General features: G+C 35.0%; 1 protein-coding gene across 8 annotated transcripts in view; it reads left to right on the top strand.

Moving 5' to 3' along the window:
* The window catches only part of AKAP9 (A-kinase anchoring protein 9), a 153,807-nt gene that overhangs the window by 18,461 nt on the left and 110,196 nt on the right, over positions 1-25,150 (top strand). For 6 of the 8 annotated variants that reach the window (XM_086696391.1, XM_086696369.1, XM_025929473.2 and 3 more), the window contains exons 2-7: positions 4,600-4,827; positions 8,605-8,649; positions 18,549-18,602; positions 18,968-19,138; positions 20,353-20,508; positions 21,347-21,544. In XM_086696391.1, the coding sequence (XP_086552517.1) occupies positions 4,600-4,827; positions 8,605-8,649; positions 18,549-18,602; positions 18,968-19,138; positions 20,353-20,508; positions 21,347-21,544 (852 nt within the window). The remainder of the gene's footprint in view (positions 1-4,599; positions 4,828-8,604; positions 8,650-18,548; positions 18,603-18,967; positions 19,139-20,352; positions 20,509-21,346; positions 21,545-25,150) is intronic. The other 2 variants (XM_086696380.1, XM_086696349.1) reach the window with 1 other exon arrangement.

Below are 25,150 nucleotides of genomic sequence, written 5' to 3'. Positions count from 1 at the left end.
AGTCATTTTTGTTTACTCATTTATTCATGTTCTAATTAAAGTAAGATACTTGCTTGAGATCTGAATTCGTTTTGAAAGACAAGTGTATGTGGACATAATATCTTTCCAGTAAATCTTGCAACTATTTCTGTGCCTACATATGTTAACATTTTTATAATTGGCTTCCAAATGACAAACACAGATGGCTGTAGTCTGAAGTTTCAGCATGTTTTAGAATAAATGTTTTCCCAGTAATTTAAAGTGTATCATTTCAATATCAGATGATTAGCTAATTGAGTAGAGTTTCTGATTTTTGCTTATCTGCTAGCTTGCCACTTTACAGATTTAAAATAAAAATAGCTTAAATAGCTATAAGAAATTAGATTTATGGTATGATCTTATTCCCTCTCACATTTTTGTGAAACAGAGCTCTTGCTGAAAAACAGTTGTGGGTTTTATTTATTTTTAAAACTCAAAGTATAATTAACATACAGTATTATATTAGTGTCACGTGTATAATATAACAATTCAGCAATTCTATATATTTCTCTGTGCTCATCAGGATAAGTGTACTCTCAGTCACCTGTCTCCCTAGCCACCTCCCCTCTACAATTTCTTCTCTGTATTTAACAATCTGTCTCTTTTCTGTTTGTTTTCTTATTATTTTTTAAATGTTTGTTTAAATGTTTTTTAAATGTTTGTTTATTTTGAGAGAGAGAGTGTGCGCAGGGGGGAGGGGAAGAGAGAGGAAGAGTGAGACAAGCCCAAGCAGGCTCTGCGCTGTAAGTGCAGGGCCCAATGTGGGGCTTGAACTCATGAACCTGAAATAAAGAGTTGGATGCTTAACCAGCTGAGCCTCCAGGTGCCCCTGTTTTGTTTTGTTTTTTTTTTTAATTCCACATGAGTGAAATTTATGGTATTTGTCTTTCTCAATCTTATTTCACTTAATATAGTGCCCAGGAGGTCCACCCACATTATCTCAAATGGCATAGCCTCATTTTTTATGGCTGTGTAATATTCCATTGTATATATGTGCCACATCTTTCTTGTCCATTTGTCTATCAATGGACTCTTAGGTTGCTTCTGTATCTTGGCTATTGTAAATAATGCTGCAATAAACATAGGGGTGTATATATCTTTTCAGATTACTGTTTTTATTTCCTTTAGGTAAGTATCCAGTAGTGGGAGTACTGGATCATATGGTAATTCTATTTTTAATTTTTTGAGGTACCTCCATTCTGTTTTCCACAGTGGCTGCATCAATATGCATTCTCAGCAGCAGTGCACAAAGGTTTTCATTTTCTCCACATCCTTGCCAACACTTGTTGTTTCTTGTATTTTTGATTTTAGCCATTCTGACAGGAGTAAAGTGATATCTTATTGTTGTTTGATTTGCATTTTCCTGATTATTAGTGATGTTGAGTATATTTTCATGCATCTGTTAGCCATGTATATGTCTTCTTTGGAGAAATGTCTCTTCATATCCTCTGTTCATTTTTAGTCAGATTGTTTTTTTGGTGTTGAGTTGTATAAGTTCTTTATACATTTTTATGAAACAGAACTCTTGCTAAAAAGCTATTGTGGGCATTATTTTTGAGAATTAATTTTGTCTTGTTTTTTGCCTGATGGAGGAAGAGATGGAAAGAGGGATGATTTTGTGTTTTAAATCATTTAATTGCTAATTTTATTTCTAAGATCATGGAACCTTTTTATATAGTAGAATTAGATATGCCTATTATGTCATCTTAATTGTCTGGTTCTGTGGATCAGTGCTTAAAATGATTGTTTAGTGGTGACTTTTTGTAAAAGATAAATTATCTTTTTTCTCACTCAACGTGTATTTTTTGAGTACTCTTCTAGATTTTGAATATATAGCTGTGAGAACAAAAGTCCTTACCCTCATGCAGTTTACCTTCTGATTAATTGTTCTGAAAATATAGTATGACTTCATATTATCAGTAAAAGACCCAAAACAGTGTCTTAGTAATTTTATGTTCTTAGAAGTGATTTGTTCTGAACACCATAATAGAACCATTCTACTTTTTAAACAAAAAATTTATTTAAGTAACCGCTATCCCCAATGTGGGGCTCGAAATCTCAACCCTGAGATCTAGAGTCTTGTGCTCCTCCAGCTGTGCTAGCCAGGCACCCCAAGATCCATTTTACTTTTAATCCATATCTGTCCATTAATAACTTTTGCATTTGGGTTCATTTAGCATTGGATACTGTTGTCTCATAGGTGTTTCTTAAAAAATAAAATTTTTTATAATGCAGTTTTAGTTTTCTCCTTTGTACATAGAAATAAATATTAAATATAAGGGTGCCTGGGTGGCTCAGGTCATGATATCACGGTTTGTGGGTTCAAGCCCCACGTCAGGTTCTGCTGACAGCTCAGAGCCTGGAGCCTGCTTCGGATTCTGTGTCTCCCTCTTTCTCTGCCCCTCCCCTGCACGCACTCAAAAATAAAGAAACATTAAAAAATTTTAAAATATTATAAGTTATATGTGTGTGTGTATATATATATATGTATATATATGTATATAAAACAAATGGGAATTTCAAACAAAATTCTTCATCTGTGTCTTTATATCTTCTTCTGGGTATATTTTCTAACAACATGGAATTTTAAGAAGTTTCTGAAGTTGAACTTAAATATTAAAAATGTCATTATTAACATTTTTCTTAGTTTTGTGCTCTCTGCAGGATCTTTTTAAAATGTGCCTAGACTTTGATTCTATTTACAGATAATATATAATAGTGTTTCAGTTCGTTTATTTTTAATGGAGGATTTGCTATCCTCCAAAGTAGTTTAAATGCATTCCAGCAGCTTACTAATGTACAAATAGAGGCAACTGGTCTTGCATCTGTTCCTTAAGCAGGCATGAAGTAGGAAAACAGGCTAGTTGCTAAATAACTGGGGAAAAAATTTTTTTAATGTGATCTATTTTTACATTCTACAAAGTCAGTGATTGATATTTCCGATTTATGAATTAGACATATTTATTAACTAATCACTTTTATATAGGTCATGCTTTTCTTCATCAGCAACAGACAAAATAAATATAAAATACGCTGTGTGTTATTCTTTGGGTTCTGGTATTTGTCACATATTTTGGTAGTTAATATCAGCATCATTATTAAGATTGCTTTAATACCTCATATCATACGTGCTTGGTCTGAGTAGTTATATAATTAATATACTGATACTATATTTCTTCTTTTTAAGACACGAAGGGGTTTACACCTGTTCCTATGCTTTTGTTTCTTTCCTCTCAATGATCAAATAGCTCAAATTAAATTTAATAATTGGTGGTTAGTAGTTGCTTCATATAAAATTTAGAAAATTTGTTGCATAAAAAAGCAAATTTTGAATAAGTATAAGGAAAAATACCTGTAATCTCCAACTGGAGAGATACCAGAGTTGTGGCTATATTCTTTCAGAATTTATGCCTATGTGTATAATGTTATTAAAATTCAAGCTAGTTAGAATTGTTGAAGGCTGTGTCTTTGTTGAAAAAGAGAAAAAGATGGACACCATTTTCATTTTATTAAGAAACGGTTCTATTGCATATTATTTTATATATACTACTGTCATAAACATGTTATTTTTTCATGTTTTTTGTATAAACATCTTTATTATTATTGATGATTTACATTAATATTGCTTTAATTGAGTTAATCCAGTATTGCCCAAAGTATGTAATGCATACTTCTGATTTTAGGTGGTGACAAGATATTTTAGGTGATATCCTGATTCAGTATTAAATAATAGTGAATAGTACTGTAAGAAAGTTAATACCTTTCTAGTTTTTTTTTCATCCCATCTGCTTACAGTAAGCCAAAAGTCTATTTGCTCATATATCCTTAATATTCCTTTAACACTTGCCTGTTGCTCTATAACCTTCAGCAGTAATAACTAAAATTTTAATGTAGTTTTATTTTTCATTACGTTCATTTCTGTTTACTGTTTTATTTAAGGAAATCACAAGTAATACTAGCTTTTAATTTATACCAGGATAGAAAATCTCCTTTTAAAATAAATTTAGATAAGTATGCTAGTTAAAACATGTTAAGTTAATGATGAGTACAGATGGCAGTAGGACATTACAGAAGTGCTGCTGATGATGTGCAAATGGTTAGGGGATAGGAAGCACTGTTGTTGGACATTTGAATTATTTCAAAATTTTTCCCATTGGATACAAGGCTGCAGTGATCATTTGTACAACTAAATCTTTTGCATGGACTAATTACATTTAGTATAAATTAGAAATCCCAGAAATTTCACAAAGCAAATGCATTTAGAACTCTTATCCAGAGATTGCACTCTGACCAAGCAGTGACTGAGAGTGCCTGTTTTCCCTTATTCTGCCTATCTCTGGGCTAATTTTTTTTCTTTAGACGTGACATTTTCAGTTCTCAGTATTTGAATAGCATTATTCAGAAGTATCTTACTTCTTTGCAATTCAGTAGTTATATTAAGGATTCTAATAGCTGTCCTTTATTATTTCACTGATGATTTGATCTTGTAAAGAAAGTAACTCCACAGATACTTTTTCTTGATCACCACTATGAAAAAAGCAAGTATCTCTAATGATAATGACAACTTCTTTTTTTCTGTAGCTTGCCCAGTTTCGACAAAGGAAAGCTCAGTCTGATGGACAGAATCCTTCTAAGAAGCAGAAAAAAAAGAAGAAAACTTCAAGCAGTAAACAAGATGTGTCAGCATACCATGCTTTGAATCTTGAGCACTCACGGAGTGATGAAATGTACATAAATAGTTCTCAGAGAGTAGGAACAGCTGTGACTCCTGAATCCACAATAATCAAACGTGACGAGATCTTTGTTGAAGTAAGTATTCATTTAAATTTTGAACATTAGAATTCTAAGTGGAAAGTTGTTGTAGTAACAGTACTCATTAGCACCCTGTGCAGTTTTTGTGTGCTTGATTCAACAAACATTTGTAATACAACTGTGATATATCAAGGATTCAAGGGGCGCCTGGGTGGCGCAGTCGGTTAAGCGTCCGACTTCAGCCAGGTCACGATCTCGCGGTCCGTGGGTTCGAGCCCCGCGTCAGGCTCTGGGCTCATGGCTCAGAGCCTGGAGCCTGTTTCCAATTCTGTGTCTCCCTCTCTCTCTGCCCCTCCCCCGTTCATGCTCTGTCTCTCTCTGTCCCAAAAATAAACGTTGAAAAAAAAAAAATTAAAAAAAAAAAAAAAAAGGATTCAGCAGCACGGATGCAAAGGTAGATATGACCATCTCTGCCCTTTAGGAAAGTCAGTCTAGGGGGGAAGGTAGATGTAAGATAGGCTGTGTACTCTGATTACAGCTGTGGTAACAAAAATGCATATGGTACCCTAGAATACCATGATTTGGGAGAATGCTAAATCGGCGTTAGCTATCAGCAAAGAAGTAGGCAAGACAACCTCTGTGGTAAAGAAGCAGCATTCACAAGGACATGAAACTGTGTGTGATGTGATTTGGAAACTGTAGGAAGTTTAGTTTTAAAAGGATCACAGAATGATGGGGATGAGTGGTGGTAAAGATGTGGGGCAGGAGAGTGCACCTGGCCCAGAGAAGGCCCTAAACAGAGGCTAGTTTTCTTCTTCTCATTAATGGTGTAATTTCCAGAATACGGCAAAGAGGGAGAATTTAAAAGTGGATTGGGATGGTGGGTGGGATGAGCCACCAACTAAGACCAGGAGTAAAGAAGGTTGGGATGCTTAGGAGAAAGAGTGGTGGAAAAGGCAGATAATAATTATAATTTGGATTGTGCCCTGTTATATTTATGTGGAAACAGAAAGACTTAGATATTATTTAGGATTTGAGCTTTATTCAAGAGGTCAGGAATGTTAGAGATTTGCTGTTCATCCTAAGAATGGATCTTTTTGAGATTTTCCTACTTAGAACTTGTTGAGCATCTTGGATATGTAGATTAGTGTTTTTCATCAAATTTGGGAAGTTTTCAGACATTGTATCTTCAAATATTCTTTCTGCTCCTTTCTGTCCCCTTCTTCTGGATCTCCTGTTATGCATGTTGGTATGTTTGATATTGTTGTACAGATCTGATGCTCTGTTCATTTTTCTTCATTCTTGTTTTTATCTTCAGACTGCCTAATTTCAGTTGAACTATATTAAAGTTTGTGGATTCTTTCTTCTTCTTCCTCAGATCTGTTAAGCCCCTCTAATGAATTTTTCATTTCAGTTATTTTACTTTTAATTAATTAATTAATTTAAAAATTTTTTTAAATGCTTATTTATATTTGAGAAAGACAGAGGGCAAGTGGGGAAAGGACAGAGAGAGAGGGAGACAGAATCTGAAGCAGGCTGCAGGCTCTGAGCTGTCAGCATAGGACCCAACGCAGGTCTTGAACTCACGAACCATGAGATCTTGACCTGAGCCGAAATCGGACACTTAACCAACTAAGCCACTCAGGTGCCCCCCTTTTTAATTTATTATTAAAAAAATTTTTTTAAACTAATCTCTACACCCAGCATGGGACATGAACTTATAACCCCAAGATCAAGAATCGTATGCTTCACCGATGGAGCAAGCCAGATGCTCCTCTTTGGTTCTAAGTTATTTCTCTTTAGTGATCTTCTCTATTTTGTAAGGCAGTATCCTTATAGTTTTCTTTAGTGTTTTAGACTTTATTCACTTAATTTTATTCACTTGACCATATTTAAAATGGCTAGGGACTGTTTCTAATGACTGCTGTTTTTCTTATGTATGGGCCATACTTTCCTTTTTCTTTATGTATCTTGTAATTGTTGAATCTGAACCTTTTAAATAGTAGAATATGGCAACTCTGGTGTTTGCTATAGTTTGCATATATATTTGTTATTTTTTCTGCAAAACATACCAGTATCTGGGCTTTTCACTAGAGTTAGCATTTCCACTGCAAAGAACGTCTTGTTCACCATTTTATCCTCAGTACCACACCTTTTAGTACACAGTATATACATTTAATCTATAGCTGGTTAAAGGGCATAAGTGAATGAACCATGAGGGCTTAGGTCATAAAAGTTTTTTTTTTAATGTATATTTATTTTTGAGATAGGGGGAGACAGCATGAATGGGAGAGGGTCAGAGAGAGAGGGAGACACAGAATCTGAAACAGGCTCCAGGCTCTGAGCTGTCAGCACAGAGCCTGACACGGGGCTCGAACTCACGGACCGCGAGATCATGACCTGAGCTGAAGTCAGACGCTTAACTGACTGAGCCACCCAGGCACCCAGGTCATAAAAGTATTTTTGATTTGGGGTGCCTGGGTGGCTCAGTCAGTTAAGCGTCCGACTTTGGCTCAGGTCATGATCTCACAGTCTGTGAGTTCAAGTCCTGAGTCAGGCTCTGTGCTCACAACTGGAGCCTGCTTCGGATTCTGTGTCTCCCTTTCTCTCTCTCTGCCCCTCCCCCACTCATGCTCTGTCTCTGTCTCTCAAAAATAATAAATAAACGTTAAATGTTTTTTTAAAAAAGGTATTTTTGATTTAAAAGAGGGTCACATAAGTTAGGAATCACCGAGACAGAATTTTAGAATAGGGTTAAGTTTATTTCTGTTCTTGGCATCAGTTACTACATCAGAGAGTAGGTAGGCTTAGAACTTGGTATTGAGTGCTGAATAAAATTTCCTTAAAGTCTAGGTGAGAAAGGAGTCAATGATGGTTTATTTTTGTTGAATGAATATCTAGGTCTCTTTTCTCACTTGTAAAATGAGATTCTTAGATGAGTGGGTGAACAGTAAAAGCAGTAAAAATTTAAGTTTCCTCCTTGACTCTTTCTAGTACCTATAAGCTGAGGGAAGCTTGGAAAAGCCATTCACCTCATACCCAAATTCCAGGGATGTAAGGATGAAACAGGGATGTCTTAGAAAGTGTTTTATAAGCTTCAAAGGTGTTAATAACAACAAGACTGTTATATTTCTTCAAGTTGTTATTCCTTTTCTAGCATCAAGATTTGATGGTTTTTTTAACCTTTTTTTTTTTTTTAATTAATCTCTAGGTCCAACATGGGGCTCAAACTTATGACCCCAAGATCAAGAGTCATGTGCTCTACCAACTGAGCCAGGCACCCCAATGACTTTTCTTTTTGGAAAAATTGAACCCTTTTGACTAACATTTTAATAAAGATCTTTTATTTAAAAGAGACGTAAGAATTTGAGGGATGATACCTTATTTGGTGCTTTTGTCTTACAAATGATTTGTATGTAGTGTATGTATGACTGTGTGAAAGAAAGTACCTCTTGATATATTTATATTTAGAAAAATGCCTTGTGATAAATAGCATATGTGTTATATAGCCATTGTGATTCATAATCAGAGTGAAAATTTCTCAGGTTTGGGGGCACCTGGCTGGCTCAGTCAGTAGAGCATGTGACTCTTGATCTTGGGGTTGGTTGTAAGTTCAAGCCCCACCTTGGGTGTAGAGCTTACTTAAAAAAATGAATAAAATAAAATCCACATACTTTAAAAATTTTTTTAAAGGTTTGAATAATTTTTACTAGTTTTTTTTAGTGATATTTTTATGTGAGTTTTCCATCATATGTTACTAATACTAATGGGTTAATAGAGTACAGTGGGAGGGAAAAAAGACCTTAATCTAATCGATTTTTACTTTTGTTTTAGCCAGAAAGTGAAATTTCAACTACAGCAGATGATTATAGTTCAGAGGTAAGAAAAATTAATACTATGTATGATTGACTTTTTATATTGATTTTGAAACTTCTTGATTATTAATACTTTATTTCTTGCAACTCACATGCTTATGTATTTTTATAAATATAATGAAATATAGCATAACAAAATATAATGTAAATGACCTAGAAAACCTGAAGGTTTATGTTTTTCTCTATATATTTTTGCAGATTGTTAACTAAGGTCTTAAATCTGTTTGCATAGCTTTGACCTTAATTAAATAGAGGCCTTGAGTTTCTAGGAAAGTGATATTGAGATTCTAGGATACATGATTGTCATAAGGTATCCATATTCAACACTGTAAAATATTTCATTATACAGACTATTTCACATTTTAAATAATGCTTTTTACAAATGCTTGAATTCTATAGAATTATATGAATTCATTTATTGAAATTAATGTTGCAGCAGTGATTTTTAAAATAGGTGATAACATGTAATGTAGGCATTTGTCACATTAGGAAATATCTTCTTTATGTGTTGTTAATATATGTCATATGTTATCGTTTTATTATTCTTTTAGGTATTATTGTCATTTCTTTGGTCCAGAATTTGAGAATATGGAAAATTATTCTTTACTTTAAATAGTTCGGCAACTCATTGTATTCCATAAGTTTTGATATATTGTAGGTTTCTAATACAAGGGGGAAAAAAGACAATATTCTTAAATGAACAAATTACTGTTTTGAAGTGCTAATAGGAGTGAAAACTTTGATACTCCAAAAGTTTAATGTGCTTAAAAGCTGGGAATATACTTATTAGTAATCTGATCAGTAAAATAATTAACCAGGGTTAAGTAAATAAATTGGCACCTTGTTTACGCTATATAAAGTTGCCTATATGGGAAATATCTCAGTTTAAAATCACAGCTTGCAATTCAGAAAATCTAGCCTTGAGAATTTAAATTTGAAGCTTACATATGAAAACAACACTGTTTTTCCTTTTCTGTAATGCCTTATATTCTTTTAAAAAATTTTATTAAAAAAATTTTTAAGGCTTATTTTTGAGAGAGAGAGAGAGAACACAAGCAGGAGAGAGGCAGAGAGAGAGGGAGACAGAATCTGAAGCAGGCTTTAGTCTCTGTGCTGTCAGTGCAGAGCCCGACATGGGGCTCAAAATCATGAACTGCAAGATCATGACCTGAGTCGAAGTCAGACACTTAACCAACTGAGCTACCCAGGCCCCCCTAAAAAAATTTATTTTTATTCATTATTTTAAAATTGAAGTATAGTTGATACAAAATATTATAATAGTCTCAAGTGTACAACATAGTAATTTGACATTTATATACCTTACAAAATACTCCCACAATAAGTGTAGTTACCACCTGTTATCATACAAAATTATTATTTTTTAAAGTTTATTTTGAGAGAGAGTGTGTACAAGAGCAGGGGAGGGGCAGAGAGAAAAGGAGAGAGAGAGGATCGAGCTCCAACTCAGGGCTTAAATTCACAAACTGTGAGATCATGACCTGAGCTGAAATCAAGAGTCAAACACTTAACTGACAGCCACCCAGGCGCCTTACCATACAAAATTATTACAATATTATTAACTATACTCTTTATGCTGTACTTTACATCCTTGCAGCTTATTTATTTTATAATTTGAAGTTTCTATCTCCTATTCCCCTTTACTTGTTTAGCCCATTGCCCTCCCCTCTGGTAACCACCAGTTTGTTTTTTCTCTATATGTACGAGTCTGTTTCTGTTTTATATGTTCATTTGTTTTTTAAATTCTACATATAGATGAAATTATATAGTATTTGTCTTTCTCTAACTTATTTCACTTATCCATGTTGTCACATATTTCATTCCTTTTTATGGCTGAGTAATCTTCCATTATACACAGACGTGCACACACACACACACACACACACACACACACACACACACACACACCCACATCTTCTTTATTCATTCGTTTGTCGATGGACACTTAGGTTGCTTCCATGTCTTGGCTATTATAGATAACGCTACAATAAACATAGAGGTGCAATATATATTTTTGAATTGGTGTTTTCCTTTTCTTTAGGTAAATACCTGGAAATGGAATTAATGCATCCCATGGTATTTCCATTTTTAATTTTTTGAGGGACTGCCATACTGTTTTCCATAATGGCTACACAAATTTACATTCCCACTGACAATGCACAAAAATTCCCTTTGTCCCATGTTTTCAGAAACACTTGTTATTTCATGTTTTTTGAAAATAGTCTTTCTGACGAGTGTGGGGTGATAGCTCATTGTGGTTTTAGTTTGCATTTTCCTGATGATTGGTGATGTTGAGCATCTTTTCCTGTTTGTTGGTCATCTATATGTATGTCTTCTTTGGAAGAATGTCTATTCAGGCCCTCTTGCTCATTTTTTAATTGGATTAGTGTGTGTGTGTGTGTGTGTGTGTGTGTGTGTGTTGAGTGTAATGAGTTCTTTTTATTAATTCCAGTATAATGAACATACAGTGTTATATTAGGTTCAGACATATAGTGATTCATCAATTTTCTGCAACACTCAGTGCTCATAATGATAAGTGTACCCTTTAATCCCCATCACCTATTTCACCCATCTCCCTTCCATCTCTCCTCTAGTCTCCATCAGTTTGTTCTTTATAGTTGAGTCTGTTTCTTGTTTCTTTTTTTTTTCCTTTGCTCATTTCTTTTGCTTCTTAAATTCCACATATGAGTGAAATCATATGGTATTGTTTTTCTCTGACTTATTTCACTTGGCATTATACTCTCTGCTATGAGTTTTTTTAATATATTTTGGAAATTAACCTTTCAATAGATATATCATTTACAAATATCTTCTCTCATTTAGTACATTTAGTAGGTTGCCTTTTAATTTTGTTGATGGTTCCCTTCATTGTGCAAAAAGTTTTTAGTTTGATGTAGTTTCAGTTGTTTATTTTTACTTTTGTTGCCCTTGCCTGACAAGACAGATAGAAAATATATTCTAAGATTGATGTATAAGAGTTTACTCCCCATGTTTTCTTTTAGGACTTTTATGGTTTCAGGTCTTGAATCCATTTTGAGCTTATTTTTGTGTGTGGTGTCAGAGAGTGGTTTCATTCTTTTGCATGCAGCTGTCCTGTGTTTTCAACACCATTTATTGAAGAGAATATCTTTTCCCCATTGTGTATTTTTGCCTCCTTTGTCATAGATTAATTGACCATATAAACATGGGTTTATTTCTGGGCTCTCAGTTCTGTTCCATTGATCTATATATCCATTTTTGTGCCAGTATCATACTGTTTTGATTACTGTAGCTTTGTACTATGGTTTGAAATCAGGGACTATGTGTCCTCCAGCTTTGTTCTTCTTCTCAAGATTACGTCAGTTTTTTGGGGTCTTTTATGATTCCATACAAATTTTAGGATTATTCTATGAAAATGCTATTATAGTTCAGATTGCTTTGGGTAGAATGGACATTTTTAACAGTATTAATTCTTTTGACCCATGAGCATGGTCTATCTTTCCCTTTATTTGTGTCCTCTTCAGTTTCTTTCATCAGTGCCCTAGGTATCAGTACAGGTCTTTCACCTCCTTGGTTAAATTTATTCCTAGATACTTTATTCTTTTTGATGCAGTTATAAATGGTATTTTTCTTAATTTCTCTGCTAGTTTGTTGATAGAGTAGAGAAATCGATAGATTTCTGTATATTAATTTTGTGTCCTGCAACTTTACTGAGTTCATTTATTAGTTCTGATAGTTTTTTAGTGGAATCTTTAGAGTTTTTTATATATAGTATCCTATCATCTGCAAATGGTGACTGGGCTGCAGCTGCTGTAGCTGTACTGGTGGACGGGGATGGCCTCCGGCAAGGCTGGCCAAGAGGCCAGGCTGCAGTTGCTGCAGGTATGCTGGCGGGTGGGGTAGTACGCAGTGTGACTGACTGGGAGGCTTGGTGGCCACTGTCTTGAGCCTGCAGGTGGGTGGGACTCCCTAGAGCAGGAGTCACTTTGGAAGGGCCCCTGCCAGGGCAGTTGGGTTGGTTGGGGTGGGTTCACAGGGGAACGCCAGGGCAGGGAGAGTGGTGCTAGGAAGAGAGAGTGTCAGAACCAGGGCCCAGCTGTGCTGAAGGAAGGCAAGAAAAATAGTGCGTGCCAGCACTTCCATTCCTGGAAAAACTTCCTGCAGATTCTTGCCCCTGGGGCACACACCCTAAAATTAATAATTTTTTTTCACATATAATCCAGCTGCTTTTCTTTTTTTTTTTTTTTAACGTTTATTTATTTTTGGGACAGAGAGAGACAGAGCATGAACGGGGGAGGGGCAGAGAGAGAGGGAGACACAGAATCAGAAACAGGCTCCAGGCTCTGAGCTATCAGCCCAGAGCCCGACGCGGGGCTCGAACTCACGGACCGCGAGATCGTGACCTGGCTGAAGTCGGACGCTTAACCGACTGCGCCACCCAGGCGCCCCCCAGTTGCTTTTCAAACTGCTGTCTTGTCCTGGGTCTCTGAGCAAGTGATGCTGTACACTGGCCTTTTAAGAGCAGAGTCTTGGTTTCTTATAGCCTTCTGGCTCCCCCAGTTAAGCCAATTTAAAACCAGATGTTTATGGGGGCTCGTATTTCCAGTGCATATACACAGTATGAGGGCTTCCCACTGTGGGGCTTGAACCCCTCACTCCTTGAGAAGGGCCTTCACACCTGTGAGATCTCTCTTGCTTGTGGGTCGCTGCACAGGAGGCTTAGTTTCTGATCGTGTCTCTGCTCCTCCTACCCTTTTCCATGTGGCTTTTTCTTTGTATCTTTAGCTGTGGAAAACCTGTTCTGCTAGTCTTCAGGTTGTTCTCTGACAATGAGTTGGGGTATATGTAGTTGCAGCCTTGGTGTGTTTGTGGGGAGAGGTGAGCTGAGGAACTTTCTACTTGGCTCTCTCTCTCTCTTTATAATGCCTTAATTCTTCTTCTTCTTCTTCTTTTTTTTTTTAAGTTTATTCTGAGAGTGTGAGCAAATGAAAGGAGCACAAGCGGAGGCGGTGCATAGGGAAAAGGAGAGAAACTATCCCAGCCAGCCCTGGCTTGATCCCACAGACTATGAGATCAGGAAGTCTAGAGTCGATTGCTTAGCTGACTGAACCACCCAGGCACCCCTTTTATAATGCCTTAATTCTTATAGTGTCTTTCTTGATTAAAAGTTTCAGGTATTTTTGTTCTTGAACTGCCTTTGTCTTTGGGACACCCAAAGACTGCACAAAATGCATTTTTTTCTTTACACTAAGTTGAATTTTTTTTTTTTTTAATAAGCCAAATGGCTACAGGTCAGACTATCTCTTATATCCCTGTGAAATTTGGTTAAATTCATATAGCCTTTTTCTCACTTTTGGGATAAGAGAGTAAACTTTAGTTTTTATTAATATAGATTTGAAAGGTAAAAACATTAAGATTGTGGTTTTCAAGTTCTCTTTTTAAAAAATGATAATATTGGAAATTCTTGCTACAATATTTTTTGCCTAGATTTTTCAAATTATAAAACTGGTAGGTATTGTGAGGTCCAGAAAAATGTGTTCAAACTATTTATCTGTGATACCTAATAAATATGTGTTTTGAATTAAGGTACAAGTAATATTTAAATGTAAATCCTGCAAATAAAAGTTAGAATATGTTCACAATGATTCAACAAGAAATATATTCTATGTGTATAATTTCTATATATTTGCATGTATAATTATATATATGTTTTATCATTGTATACATGAATGATTGTGTACATGAATAAATATATACCTATACATACATGTGAAATTTTTTTCCAAACAAAAATTTCAGGAAAGATACTTCTCTTTGCTATGTGACATATCCTTTGATACTTTCTCTTTTTAATGCTGGTCACAAAAACCAAATTGAATAATGACCTATAATTTGAAAAAATAGTTTCTTAGAAGATTACATTGAAAACAGGTATTTATGAAACAATTTTTGACAGATTGGCCTGATTTTAATCATAACCCTTGTGATACTATATATTTTGGGCCTGGATTCAGAATGGTTATGCTATGACAAAGTTACATATTCACTTTGTAGAAAACAGCAGAAAAATTGATTGTGAAGTATTTGGTAGTGTCCCATTAAGATTGCTAACACGGAGGCTGGTTGAATCCATGACACTGGGCTAGTTGTGGGGGCTTTAGCCATTACTTTTGGTGATGTTAAAACTGGTGTGACTGGAGCTAGAATTGCAGGGAACTTGTAAGCCATAGTCACACTTTCAGGAGGCAGAAGAATCATCAGTAAATGAAATTTGTAAATTAAGACGTAAATTGACCCTGTAATTCTTTTCATATTGGAAATTTTAAGGAATTATCTCTTAGTATCACACCCTCCCCACCAAAGGAAACTCCTTTCTAGGAAACACATAGATTACAACTTTATTACAAATGCCAGGTTTGCAGTGTTTAATAATCTTGACTACTCTTGTTTGCCCTTGAGTATTTTTAAAATTTCAAAATTACAGTTTTTAATTGTGGGCTACGTAATTATCTTGTGTGTTATTTAAATATCACTGTCATTTTTCTGGGTTGTAGGGAAGTAAGGTAACAGAAAACAACAGGGGCTTTGGAAACTTGTGTTCAAATTTCACCTTCATCACCTCCGTGGTGTATCAACTGGGGCCCATCAGTGAAACTCTGAAGTGTAGTTTTTTTCATCTGTAAACAAGGATACCTACAGTGTAGTTGTGAGGGTTATCTGATAATATTTAGTATGGTGTTTAGTATATAAAAGACAATCAACAAAGGTTTTGTTTTTTTTTTTTTTACTGTTCTTCAGTAGAAATGTGCTCTTCCCACTAAGCATATGAAATGATTAATGAGAATTCTTTTAACAAATTATTCTCAAAAGGAGTTCAGAGTATGATTACTAGTTTAGAAATTTTCTGCATATAAATATGGTGTGCATTTAATTTTCTTGACTTCTTTGGCCGGTATTCTCGTTGGGTTGACTGATGGATTCAGGCTTAGAAATAATTAGATAATATTTTCCTATGACCTACCTAATAAGATCAGTTTTGAGTAAATATATATGCAATTACATATACTAGAGAAATCAGACTGGATAAAAAAGTAGCCTCCTTACAAATTAATTTAATTTATATGTAATCTGTTAAGTCCTTCATGAAGGGACATTTCATATCCAAAACACCATATTAACATGAAATATTTTTATTGATACCCTTTGAGCAGAGTTATCTGGAGGAAGCTGTGAATATTGTAGGCAACCTAGACACAAGATAGGTAAATAAATGTGCTATGCTAAGTATGGAAAGATGAAATGATAGTAGAGCATACACTCTCATGGATTTCATGTGATTATTCAGTGCTTCTTAACCAAGTCGCTTATACAGTTCATGATATTTCTGAAATGGCAGGCTGGAGTTGGAGACCTAGCCTTTAGCCATAAAGTTATATAAACTTAGTCTTCCAACTTTGACTTGGGTATGGTTTTTTGTTTTGTTTTGTTTTGTTTTAGTGTCACCGTATTTTTTTCTCTCTGCATCAGTTTTATTGAGGTATAATTGACAATTAAAAATTGTATATATATTAGCTTGTGCAATGTGTTTGATATTCAACTTGACTTTCAATAAATGATTTTAGCCTTGTTAGTTACTTAGCTCCAATTTCCCCTAGGCACATTGAACTCCTGTAATTCTCATACACTTTTAGGAACCATCAGATTCTTACTTTATTAAAACATTAATATTTTTGAATATGTGTAAGTATAAATTAAGTATTATAAGGATATTAATAGTCTGTCTTTAAATTAATGTCCAGTGAAAGGAAAAAGTTTTGGTGTGAAGGCCATTTTATGGTTATAAAAAAGATCGTCCTCTGAATCTTTCTGAATAGCAGTATTTTTATGAGGTGACACTTACCTCTACAGAACATTTTAAAATTTAAAATGTACCTGACTTGTACTTTCCCTAGTCTACATGTTATCCATGTAAATTGAGTAAATCTGTGAATTCAGAAAAAATATATTAGTACAGCCTAAAGGTTTAAGTAACTTTGACAAATGCCACAGTAAAAAAAGGAGATTAAGGGAAGTTTAGGCTTTTCTTTAGCTGAAGGAGTTTGTCAATCTAATCTTCATGTTTCACGTTATTAATTTACTTTCATATTACAGTTTACCAAGTATGGTGTTAGAAGACTAATGTAAGAAGGGATGAATGCTCTATCCTTTAGGTATCAATAAAATATCCACATTAAAACAATAGAATAATTTAATGTTAACTGTTAGTGATTCCAATATTCTGAGTATTTCTATTCTAACTTCAGAATATAGTTTATTTTAGTTTAGTGCTGGTGAATAATCTTTTACCTATTTACATGGTATTAAATTTTTAAAATTTATTAATACTGATTTTTATGTTTATTATAAGAACATGTAATTAAGTTTTGAAAATGGTCTTGTATTTTAAGAAGCCAATACATACGAGTTTTTCAAATGTAGTTTTGCTTAAGTTAGATAAAAATTAAGCTGAACATTGGCTGTATAATGTGTTGGATACAATTATTATAAATCAGTAACTTACTACAGAGTTATATCATCTCCACTTAAGGAGTATCCATTGCTTACTATTATATTTGAAGCTTTTCATAAAATCCATTTCATAACACTGTTACTATAAAGCAAACATTTTAGTAGATGCTTATTAAAATGCTTTGTTCCAGCATCAAGAACAGCTAATTGAAATTTAGAAGGATTTAATTGGAAAGTTACTTCAAGTGACTTGATATTAATAATTTTAATAGATTTAGTACTCCTATCTTCTGATAGTTTTTCACATACTGCAATATTGTGTTGCCATAAAGATGAGGCTTTTTTTTTTTTACTTTAGTTTTAAGAAAAACCAAGGAATAAAACTCTGTTAAAGACCTCCTAAATAGTATCTTCACCTTTTTTTTTTTTTTTTTTTTAATTTTAAGTACACTCCACACCTAAAGTGGGGCAGGCTTGAACTCACGACCCCTAGGTCAGGAGTCACATGCTCTACTGAGTGAGCCAGCTAGGTGCTGCAGTGCTTCCACTTTTTAAAGGGATGTGGTTCATACCCTAATTCTGGGATATCCTGTCCTATATACTTCAGCAGTAAAAATTTCATTATCTTGGATTCTATTAATGTAGAATTCTATTCTATTAATTGTATTAATGTAGAATTGTGAATAATTAAGATGTAAGCAGGAATAAAGTTCTTTTGTGCACTGTTGGGGGGAAGGAGGAAATTGTTAAATAGATTAATTGACCTGAAATTAATCTCCCACCAGGTCAACCCAGGAGACGTACTCTGTCATCCTTCTTCCTCCTATCCCCAAATGTTTGTGGTAGAGGCAGTAATATGTTATGGAAAATCTCTACATCAGTTAGAGTTGGCATGGCTGTCATTTCCCCAGGGAAAAGTTGGGGGAGTGTTGTTTACCTCTTCATCTCATACCCTTTGACCTGATTACCAACCTTCAGTGAATTTGCACAAGCAAATGATTTTACTTTAAAATGAATAGAGCTTAATCAAAAAACAATTATTTAAATGATTATAAGGGAGCGTTTTGTAGAAGAGGATTTTAGTAACTTGAGGTCTATAATTCCCCTTCTGAAGACAAAATATAAACTGCACTTAGAACTTTGATTCATGTAAACAAAAATGTATAGTACAGTGTCTTCTGCATTGTAAGCCCTCAAGTGTTTTAGGAATCATTGGAATTTGAAATGATCATAATGTCTTTTATATATTTAAGTTTAATCGCTGTATCTGTTTTTGCCAATGAGGCATTTTCCCTATCCATAAAATATGCACGAATACAGTTAGCAGAATTATAATTGTTAGCTTTAAATAAAGTTCTATCTAAAATCATAATATATCAGGAAATTGTTTTTGTACAGGTAAATGGTTGCAGTTTTGTGGTGAGAACAGGAAAGCCCACAAATTTATTAAGGGTACAGTATTTAAAACTACTTATGATACTAATGTTTTACACTATCAAAAACCATCTGGCTTACTAACAAAGCTGTTTCCTGCATGCATTTCTTTCTGTGTGTGATTTCTAAATGCTTTTAATGTTTAACAAAACAAAATTAGCTGTCTTTTGTTATAAAGCTCAGTTATAACCAAATTTGTAGATATTTTGTTTTTGCTTTTAAGGTATATAGCACATTAATAACAAAGTAGGTAGTCATTCCAGTAAATTCTCAGGTGATAAGTGATATTTTAAAGTGGACTTTACTATGGGATTCAATATTTGAATCCCTCTTCCTGAGGAATGTTGTTAGTATGAATTATTAAATATCTTGGATTGATTTAGGAAGAAGAATTTGGTGCTGATGATTCTTATTCTGAACATGGAGCACAGTACAGTCAGACCCACCTAGAGATGATGGAAAATGAATTGGCTGGCAAACAACATGAGATTGAAGAGCTGAACAGAGAACTAGAAGAAATGAGAGCCACCTATGGGACTGAAGGGTTACAGCAGGTATGCCTACTTTATGTGGCTTTTGTTTTGTTACAAAAACAAAAACAGGAAATTTGAATGCTAGCATATGTAAATAGTACATAACTTAAGTCATAGTAACTTATCTCATAATATTCTTATACATATCATAAATAACTTGCTTAACACTAAGATTCCATGAATAGGGGTAATACAATCTGGAATCTTTTGTTTAACTTCATGAGATAGCTAGGCTGAAAGCCCTTCAGTAGAATAGATGTTTTTGTAATCAGCCTGAGAGAAAATATGGTGCAAACCGCATCAGAATGTTATGACTTAAACTCATTAAAAATGTCAGCCAGTCCTTGTAAAGGGACCTCTTGTGGTTGAAATGACATCTGTTGTTTGTGGCAGTCAGTTATGAAACCAAGGTGAAAAAGACCATTGATGAAGATGACAGAATACATTTTAGTTTCATCCTCTCCAGGAGCAAGTGAGAATCGAACATGTCTATGATGATGTTGCCTGGGAACAGATTGGGGCACCCCTGAATATAAAGGCACTTGTCCTTCTAGAAACAGATAATCGATAAGTTAGACCTAGTGTATTTTATTCATCAGGTAATTTTTTTTAAGTTGTTTTGGAAGTAAAACCAATTTCTGCAAGGTAATTTTTTCAAATATGGATGAGATTGCTTACAATTATAATCTGCCCAGGCACCTGGTTGAGCATTTGACTTAGGCTCGTGTCATGATCTCATGGTCTGTGATTTCGACCCCTGCATTGGGCTCTGTGCTGACAGCTCAGAGCCTGGAGCCTGCTTCAGAATCTTTGTCTCCGTCTCTCTCTCTGCCCTTCCCTGCTTGTGCTCTGTCTCTGTCTCTCTAAAAAATAAATAAACATTAAAAAAATTTTTTTTTTAATTACAGTCTGGCAATGCGTTTTGTATATTTTTGAATAGTTGCCTGTACTAATAATCAGTTTTGTTCTAAAAATAAGTCTGGCAGGGGCACCTGGATGGCTCAGTTGGTTAAACATCTGACCCTTGATTTCGGCTCAGGTCATGATCTTATGGTTCATGGGATCGAGCCCCACTCAGGCTCCAAGCTGACAGCATGGAGCCTACTTGGGATTCTCTCTCTCCCTCTCTCTCTCTGCCCCTTCCCTGCTTGCACACACTCCTACACCCATCTCTCTCTCTCAAAATATATAAACTTCAAAGTCTGGCACTTACTATTTTCACTGATGTCTTTTAGTTACAAGAATTTGAAGCTGCCATTAAACAAAGAGATGGCATCATAACCCAGCTTACTGCTAATTTACAACAAGCAAGAAGAGAAAAGGATGAGACAATGAGAGAATTTTTAGAGTTGACAGAACAAAGTCAGAAATTACAGATTCAGTTCCAGCATGTAAGTATTACTAATAGAACAAAATTTATTAGATTTTTGGTAGTGAAGTTTTTAAAAAATGCTCATGAGTTTTAAAACAAATTTAAACTTAAAATCACATCTGCTTATAATGTATCATGTTGGAAAAAATAACGAACACCTGTTATTATGTTAACCAAGAATTTAGTTCTTTTGTGCTTTCTTTGCTGTTATTTTCTTTTTCATCCTCGTCTGTATACTGAAAGCCTACAGTATCTTTTAAGTCTGATGGGTGGATTTTTGCAGAAATTAACATGTAGCCACATCCTACCTTTGCTAACCCTGGTATGATTTTATTTTATTTTCTAAAATGGTAACCAGACAGAATATATTCCATTTACCTTTAATCAGAGCCATAAGAATGTAATTGTATTAATCAAGGTTTCTGATGGCAAGTACAGAAAATAATTTGAGATAGGTTAAGCAAAAGGGAGAAATTTAAATACAGGCTTATATTACAGAATTCAAGGTGGAAATACAACCAGGCCTCTGAAAGGTATTGGAATCAGAAACTAGAAGGATATCAGGAATCCAGGAAGTACTGTCTTTCAGGCCCCTTTTCTTTCTGTAGGTCTGCCTAGTCTTCCCTATTTTATTAGACTTTTTCTGCTTTGTCATGGGATAATCTTACTGTTCAGTTTGTATGATGTGCCCATACTCATCTGATAAGCCATGACAGCATGTTTGCTTGGGTTTCAAGCCTATGAATCTAGCAGATTTCCCAGAGAGCAATTGTGAGCTGAGTAATATCCCAAAAGATGCCTATTCCCTAGCGTAATCACTTCAGAATTTAACTTGGGGGTTTCTTTCTGTTTTTAAGTTACAGGCTAGTGAAACTCTGAGAAACAGCACTCATAGTAGCACAGCTGCAGATTTGTTACAAGCCAAACAACAGATCCTCACTCATCAGCAACAGCTGGAAGAACAAGACCATTTATTAGAAGATTATCAAAAAAAGAAAGAAGACTTCAAGATGCAAATTAGTTTCTTACAAGAGAAAATTAGAACATATGAAATGGTATGTTTATTTTAAGGAAGTTAGCCAATGTACAGCAGCTTTATAATTGAAATTTTTTATGCAAGTGTTTATATTTTTTGTTATGTACATGAATTACAAAATTTCATAATTAAGAAATGTTCTTTATATAAAACAACTTATTTCAAAAGCAATTGGGAGTCTTACAATAATAGTTTTTAAGATAATACTAATTACTGAGTTCCTTGGAAGTGATCAGCCTATGTTAAAGTGAGTTCTCAGGAGAATCTAAATTTATAAACATAATTAACATTCTTTTTTTCTTTTCATCTATAAGTATTTCTACTTATTTTACCAGTGGTTATGAAATTCTGAAAATATTTCCAAGAAAAAATGAAATTTTATGGATTTTAATTAGAAAAAAATAGTGGATTCTCCTTTCATGATAGTTATGTTTTATAAAGTTGCATGGAATACTTATTTAGCAAATAAGTGGTAATAGAGGAAAAGGGGGGAAATATATATAATTTACATATTTATATTTGTTTTTATGTATGAACACACATATGTATTATATATTATGTATAAATATGTAAATATGTGTGTATATGTATGTGTTTATACACACACATATGTATTTTAGAGAATATATTTATATATACATAGATACACAACATATCTCATAAGATTATAATCTTAAATCCTAAAAGTCACTCATCCCTGTAGGTTATATTTTGTTTTTCAAAAGAGAAAATGGGGTTCACCTATGTTAAATGACTTGCCTGAGGGTACCCTACTGACACTTGTCAGACTTGTGATTCAAACCCATACAGCTGGCCCAGAGCCATATTTCTTGTGCTTTACTGCACTGCCCCCTCTTGCCTCCATCCTCTTCACCATCCATGTTTTCCTAATAAGGTCTGCCTTCATAAAGGAAGTGACTCAGGGTAGGCTTTAGGAGGAGAGGATATTTGAGGCAGGTCTGGAATAATCTCTCTCTAATTATATTTCATTTTCTCAGCAATAGTTCTGTGTGGCACATAGTAGCTACTCAGTATTCATTTGGTAAATAAGCAAATACATTATGAATCTGAACTGATAGAGATAGGAAGGACATTTTAGAGGGGGAGTGTACATAAAGACCCAGGACAAAAGATGTTAAAAATAGATAGGTAGCAAAAAATAGTTTAACCAGAAATAGTCTTTGAAAGTCAGCCTTTGTAGGGGCACCTGGGTGGTTCAGTTGATTAAGTGTTAAACTATAGCTCAGGTCATGATCTCACAGCTTGTGAGTCTGAGCCCCACGTCGGGCTTTGGGCTGACAGCTCAGAGCTTGGAACCTGTTTCGGATTCTGTGTCTCCCTCTCTCTTTCTGCTCCACGCCCCCCACACCCCCACCCCCCCCCCCACTTGTGCGCGCTCTCTCTCTCCCTCTCTCTCTCTCAAAGATAAAACATAAAAGAAATTTTTTTTTAAAGTGAGCCTTTATAAAGATATTTTTAACATGTATAATATGATGAAATGAAACAATAAAAATAAACATTTCCTGGGGAGCCTGGGTGGGTCAGTCAGTTGAGTGTCCAACTTTGGCTCCGGTCATGATCTTATGGTTTGTAGGTTCCAGCCCCATGTCGGGCTCTGTGCTGACAACTCCGAGCCTGGAGCCTGCTTTGGATTCTGTGTCTCCCTTTCTCTCTGCCCCCTCCCCTGCTCACACTCTATCTTCTGTGTCTCTAAGAAATAATAAATAAATGTTAAAGAAATTAAAAAGAAAACAAAAGTGAGCCTTTTCAGGAGGGAAGAGTGGAGAGATACTCTAGGTCTCGTTATAAGAGCCTGGAAATTGGATTTTGTTGTATTTATTATATTCAGCAGGCAGTATTATTTGAAAGTATTTAAAACTCAAATAATTCATTATTTTATTTTTTTAATATTTATTTATTTTGAGAGAGAGAGAAAGAGAGTACACAAGCAGGGGAGTGGCAGAGAGAGGGAGAGAGAAAATCCCAAGCAGGCTCTGCATTGATTCCACACCTGAGCAGAAATCAAGAGTCAGATGCTTAACTGACTGAGCCACTTAGGTGCCCCAAATAATTCATTTTCATAGGGGGGAAAACATTTGTTTATTTGAATGCTAGCAGAATTTTTTTTTTTTTTAAGTTCATTGATTTTGTGAGAGAGAGAGCGTGTGCGCAAGTGGTGGAAGGGCAGAGAGAGGGAGGGAGAGAGGATCCTAACCAGGCACCTCGCTGTCAGTGCAGAGCCCAATGCAGGAGCTTGATCACACAAACCATGAGATCATGACCTGAGCTGAAATCAAGAGTAAGATACTTAACCGAATGAGCCACCTAGGCGCCTCTGTTAGCAGAATGCTTTTATTATCAGTCTCTTCTTCTTCTTTTATTTTAAATTTGTTTTAATTTTTTTTGAGAGAGAGAGACAGAGCATGGGCAGGGGAGGGGCAGAGAGAGAGAGGGGGGAGACACAGAATCTGAGGCAAGATCCAGATTCTGAGCTGTCAGCACAGAGCCTGACCTGAGGCTGGAACTCACAAGCCATGAGATCATGACCTGAGCCGAAGTCAGATGCTTAACCAGTTGAGCCACCCGGGCACCCCAATTATTAGTCTCTTCTTTATTATGTATATATTTTTAAAATTTTCTCTCTCTCTCTCTCTCTCTCTCTCTCTCTTTTTAACTTTGAATGACTCCCCCTGAGCAGTAGTTCCATCAGATCAGCTGAGGGACTAGAGCATTAGGGTGATGGTTGAAACTGTCATGGTGATTCCAGCCTCATTCTCTTTACTCATAATATTCTGAACTTCCCATGGTGGTCACAGGCAAGAAGTATATTATTCCCCACTGCCTCAAGTCTGTTTCTAAAAATAGAGGGATTGTATCTTCAACCACAGGGCTGTCTTTTCCAACACAAAATATATGGTTTAAAACCATATATTTTGAAATAAACAGTACTAAGAAAAATGAACCATGAATTTATTTAATAGTTGAATGAAGAATTATTGTTTGCTTGCAGTTATATCACATGTTGGACAATTTTGAATTAAGTGACACTGTTTTATGAGGATTCCTCCTCCCCAATAGAAAAATCAGGAAACGGAAGTATTAACAGATGTTAATATTCCAAGTCTAAGTACTTATTTAACAGTTCAACTGAAGTTGACCTCCGTGAACTAATTTTATTTTCTTATAGTTTCCAAATGCCTTCTAGATACTTTCTAGTATACAAAGATATTACATTTTTATATAGCACAATGTGCATAAAATACATTAATACATTCATTTTCTTTTAGCTTCAAACGTATTCTATGAGATAGAAGAAATGGTATTTATTTTACAGGTGAAAACACTGCAATTTAAGAGATTAAAGTGATTTAAATGTCATATTATAGTACAGAAGTCAGAAGGCTCAGCACTTGGTAATCACTTATGGTGACATTGGATGGAATATGTGATACCAAGAAAAAAGCTGATAGGATTTTGCTCAAGAGGCTTCACAGTATAGCTGTCGTTGCCTTAGTTAATTTATATAGTGCATATTCTGGCCTTTGACTTGTAGGCTCAGAAGTCTGGTTTTTATCCAGAGAGGGAGGCAAACCACAAGAGACTATTAACTATAGAGAATAAACTG

This window comes from Puma concolor, chromosome A2 (assembly GCF_028749965.1).
Source record: "Puma concolor isolate L17-30 chromosome A2, mPumCon1.1.hap2, whole genome shotgun sequence".
NCBI lineage: Eukaryota > Metazoa > Chordata > Mammalia > Carnivora > Felidae > Puma > Puma concolor.
Note: the sequence above shows the minus strand (reverse complement) of the source record. Positions and strands in the feature narration are given on the sequence as shown.